General features: G+C 44.7%; 1 protein-coding gene across 1 annotated transcript; it reads right to left on the bottom strand.

Moving 5' to 3' along the window:
* Positions 1-944: 944 nt before the first annotated feature.
* LOC147984829 (uncharacterized) lies at positions 945-2,583 on the bottom strand. Its single transcript, XM_087541278.1, has 2 exons — positions 1,918-2,583; positions 945-1,421 (listed from the first exon to the last, which is right to left on the bottom strand). Exons 1-2 carry the CDS (start codon positions 2,581-2,583, stop codon positions 945-947), a joined length of 1,143 nt encoding a protein of 380 aa, XP_087397404.1.
* Positions 2,584-5,283: the final 2,700 nt, after the last annotated feature.

A 5,283-nucleotide genomic window follows, 5' to 3' on the forward strand; every position in this document is an offset into this window, starting at 1 on the left:
GAGTGGGGTAGTTTATTTCATTTGGCTTTAACTGACGAGAAGTATAAGCCACAACTTTCTTCACTAGCATTAACACGGCACCAAGACCTTGCAACGAGGCATCGCAGAAAACTTCGAATGGCTTGGACTCATCAGGATGAGTTAGGACAGGAGCTATGACGAGTTTCTCTTTGAGAGTGTTGAAAGCAACGTCACACTCAGGAGTCCAGGAATACTTGACATGCTTCAGGAGGAGGTTGGAAAGAGTTTTAGCAATCTTTGAGAAATTCTCAACAAATCTTCGGCAATAGCTTGTAAGCCCAAGGAAACTGCAGAGCTGCTTGACATTCTGAGAAGGTTCCCAGTCGACAATTGCCGAAACCTTCTCCGGATTAACAACAATGCCCTCGGCGGAGATGATGTGGCCAAGGTAAACAACTTCATCAAGCCAAAACTCACATTTGGAGAACTTTGCGTAGAATTGATGCTCTCTGAGCTTGTCAAGCAATAATCACAAATGTTTGGCATGATCCTTCTTATTCTTGGAGAACACCAACATATCATCGAGATACACCAGGAAGAAATCATTTGTGTAGGGGTTGAAGATGAAGTTCATCATACAAGAGAAAGTTGGAGGGGAATTGACAAGGCCGAAAGACATGACAGTATATTCATAAGAACCAAAGCTTGTTCTAAATGCAGCCTTGGGGATATCTTCTTCACGAATGCGAATCTGATGATAACCTATACGAAGGTCAATCTTGGAGTAAACCTTTGCAACTTTTACTTGCTCGAATAGCTCATTGATATTGGGAAGTGGATACTTATTCTTGATTGTCTTCTTGTTCAATGGATGGTAATTGATGCAAAGTCGGTCTGTGCCATCCTTCTTCTGGACAAAAAGAACCACAACCCCACATAGATGAACTTGGTCTGATCAGACCCAGACGTTCTTGTTCATCGAGCTATTTCTTTAATTCTTTCAGATCCTTTGGTCCATGCTTGTATGGATGCTTGCAAACCAGTTCCGTACCGGGCTCAATATCGATAACGAACTCGACTGGACGGTGAGGAGGCATACCCAGAAGCTCTTCTAGAAAAACATCTTGGTACTCACAAACAACTGGAATTTGAGAAATTGTGTCTAACTCTCCCTTCTCATTGAGGGAGAGCAACCGAATGGTTTCATCACGAGCAGCATAGATGATCACATCCTCAGAAGGGTGCGTCAATTTAATCTCCCTGGCGGCACAATCAAGAGAAGTCTTGTGCTGAGAAAGCCAATCCATGCCAAGAATGAGATCAATATCAGAGTTGCCAAGAATAAACGGGGAAGCCAGGAATTTATAATTTCCCATCTTGATGGTAACATCAGGAATCAATGTGGTAGCCCTCATAGACAAGCCCAGAGAAACAACTCCCATGGGTTTTTTCAAACATCTCTGAAATGAAATCATGCTTAGCAAAAAATGGTCTTGACATGAAACAATGCGATGCACCCGTATCGAATAAAACTTTAGCAGGAATAGAGTTAACCGAGAGGTTACCCATGATCACATCTGAATAATCCTCTGCTTGAGTTGCATTCAACATGTTCACCTTTGCATGCTTTGGACTGTGCTTGACAAATGCATTGCTTGCCGACCTTACCGGATTAGAATGCGGAAGGCGCTTCTGGGTGCACTTGTTTGAGTAATGCCCTTTCATACCACACCTGTGACAAGGCACCTCTGAAAGAGGACGATGATAAGCAGGTGGAGGACCACCTGTCCTCGGAGCTTGAGACTGAAACTTGTTCTGATAGCCTGGGTTGGGTGGGTGGGAAGATCCATGGCCACCTTTGTACTTCTATTGGTAGGGCTGACGAAACGGAGGAGGCGGAGGAAGCCAGAACTTATGTTGCTTAGCTGCCACTTGAGAGGAAGAAGACGAGTGAACTGCATCCCTGATTCTCTTCTTTGACGCCTCACACTTGAGCAGTGCACCTTCTTCCTTGAGGGCCATGTTATAGAACTGATCGAACTGAGTAGGCTCAACAAGAACGAGAGCTAACTGCAGATCCTCTCTAAGGCCACCCCTGAAGTGATAGATCATGCCCTTTTCATCAGGAGCATCTTGTTTTGCAAAGAGAGCAAGCTTCTGAAATTGGATGTTGTATTGATACACGGACATACTTCCTTGCTTGAGTTTGCGGAATTCCTCACTCTTCCTCTCGACAACACTTGTTGGAATGTGATGAGCTTTAAAGTCCCGGAAGAAGTCAGTCCAGGTAATCGGTCGGGCCCCTCTGGAATATTTGTATTGCTGATACCAATCAGCTACTTGGTCCTTGAGCTGAAAAGAAGCGAACTTGACATCGTCCTCAGGCCTGACATTGCTACATTGCAAATGCTTTTTTATGTACACGAGCCAATCATCGGTGTCCGTGGCCTCGGCACAATTGCTGAAAGACTTTGGCTGATTTGCAAGGAACTGGTTGAGGGTAGCAAATTGAGGCTGATTGTTGAATTGCCCTTGACCATGACTTCCTTGGTTGCCTTGATCTTGGTTGCACTCTTGGAAGAGTTGCAAAAGCATCTGGGTATTGGCGTTGGTGGTTGCCATCACAACTTGACATGCCTCCGGAGGCAGAGGGTTTGCGTGATCTCCATCGTTGTGGTTCGGATTCAAATGCGTTGGAGGAGCCATCCTGAACAGGGTGACATCCATTAGAACCATGATAGACAGATAGACAAGCGGAATCAACGGATAGAAATTGCAACATATAGTCTTCACAATAAACATTCAAACAGAGATTGAACGAATGAATTCCAAAGTTAACATTACACGACCATTAAGGCGAGAAGCCACTTATACAAAGGTTGATAAATGAAACAACAAGGTACAACTAGAACAAATAAATGATAAGGATCACCCAATCCCATACCAATTATCTGTCGGAAGAAGAACTAAGAGCTACTTGAATTCTCACCTATAATCTCTCGAAACTTTCTGGTTATGCAATCTGGTGTGGGGGATACAGGGAGGCACAATATATATCACACAACTAACAAGCCCTACGCTCCAATTGTATCCATTCATCAACACATAACCAAGAAAACTCTGGAAATCGTGTACCTCAACCTTTGAATAGCATCCGTTATACGAGGTGTGGAAATACTCCCGAACTCCCTCCCCAGTACTGGGTAGCGTCGAGGTTATCTCACCACTAACTGCTTAAAAGAGATTTTCGATGTCGGCGAACTTAGGTATTTTAGAACTGCAACGATAAAATTGTGACGACAGCACCTCAGAGCTTAACTCCTCGGGACACTGCCACAACCCCTAAATGTCAGGAGGCACCAAGAACAATGTTCTTGTTACAAGAATATCAGAACGATCACAAGATACCCACGTGATCCTTTTTTGTGAAAATGAGGAGAGGAAAGTCAAAACATCTATGTCAGGAGACCTCACCAAAGCGACGAAGGGGACTGAGGAGTAAAAAGAATGCTACTCTCCGATATATATAATCCTAAGACTCACAATAGTTTTGTTCTAGACTCAACAACAACAGCGATTCGATCAAGCAGGGGGCTCCTTAGTTGGGGATGGCTCTGATGACCAACTTGTAACACCCAAGATGCGGCTATATCTCCCATGTGTCGAGGCACCACTTAGAGGCATGACCGCATTTTGGTATTGTCTCAAGAAGGGAAATCTTCACACAATCCCATGTAATGAACAAGGAAAATGAATAGTTGGCTTACAATCGCCACGTCAGACAATGATCAAATTATTCATACATTAAACAGTGTACACACAACGTCTTCGTCCCAACTGGGCACCACTACTGATCATCCGGAAATGAAACATAGTAATGGCCAAGGTCTTCGTCGAACTCCCACTTGAGCTCAGTTGCATCACCTGTATTGGTATCATCGGCACCTGCAATTGTTTTGGTAGTACCTTTGAGTCACGAGGACTAAGCAATCTTAAAACCCGCGAGATCAAGACTATTTAGGCTTATAGGTAGGATGTGGTCATGAGGTGGAGCTGCAGCGAGCACTAAGCAAAATATGGTGGCTAACACACGAGTACAAGAGTAAGACGAGAAACTACGCAATGGTCATAAACTAGAAGTGATCAAGAAGTGATCCTGAACTACTTACGTTCAAACATAACCCCACCGATCCAGAACCTCGTCGAAAAGAGACCATCATGGTTACACACGTGGTTGGTGTCTCTTAATTAATTCAAGTGTCAAGTTTTCAACAACCGGATATTAACAAATTCCCATTTGCCACATAACCGCGACACGACTCTCGAAAGTTTACACCCTGCAGGGGTGTCCCAACTTAGCCCATGACAAGCTCATGATCCGCAGAGAAAGTCTTCCATCGCAGGACCCTCCGTTCAGACTCGAAATCCCGGTGCACAAGATATTTTGACAATGGTAAAACTAATCCAGCAAGACCTCCCGATGCACCGACCTAGCCTTATAGGAGTAGTGCGATCTCGTTCTCAGGGTACACCGGATGAGCTAAATGTACAGGTAGCAACATAACCCAAGTTGCCAAGGGGTGGTCCCGCACGGTGCTCTAGTTTGGACCAACACTCATGAGGAGCACTGGCCCGGGGAGGTTGATTAAGTCCACGGGGTCCGGAAAGTCCCTATGCAAGTTTTAGTTGTTGTTAGGAAAATGGTAAAGCCAAGGTTGGGCCTTGCTGGAGGAGTTTTATTCAAAGCAAGCTATGAAGAGGGGCCCATAAACCCTCATCGTGTTAGGGACACAAAATCAAGGAACATAACACCAGTATGACGGAAACTACGGCGGCAAGAGTGGAACGAAACACCAAGCAAAAGGCCCAGCCTTCCACCCTTTACCAAGTGTATAGATGCATTAACTAAATAAGAGATATTGTGATATCCCAACATATCCATGTTCACACATGGAACAACCTGCAAGGAACCAGCAACTAGCAACGCTATAAGAGGGGCTGAGCAAAAGCGGTAACATAGCCAAACAACGGTTTGCTAGGAAGGTTGGTTAGAGGCTTGACATGGAAACATGGGAGGCTTGATAAACAAGTGGTAGGTAGCGCGACATAGCGATAGAATGAACAACTAGCAAGCAAAGATAGATGTGATATCGGGGGTAATGATCGTCTTGCCTGCAAAGTTCTCAGGGTTGTCTTAAGCTTGCTCCTCGTAAACGTACTCGACATGATCCTCATTCACGAACTCATCTCCTGGCTCTACCCAAAGCAAGGACACAAGCAACGGAACAACAATCAATCACGATGCAATGCACAAGCAACATG

Source organism: Triticum urartu, chromosome 2A (assembly GCF_056163025.1).
Source record: "Triticum urartu cultivar PI428250 chromosome 2A, HENAU_Tu73, whole genome shotgun sequence".
In the NCBI taxonomy this organism is placed as follows: Eukaryota; Viridiplantae; Streptophyta; class Magnoliopsida; order Poales; family Poaceae; genus Triticum; species Triticum urartu.

Excerpts from the sequence above, each read along its gene's own strand:
- LOC147984829 (XM_087541278.1), bottom strand. The coding sequence starts at position 2,583 with ATGGCAACCACCAACGCCAATACCCAGATGCTTTTGCAACTCTTCCAA. Across the intron at positions 1,422-1,917 it reads AGAAGAGAATCAGGGATGCA|AGATGTTTGAAAAAACCCAT; the intron begins GTTCACTCGTCT and ends ATTTCATTTCAG.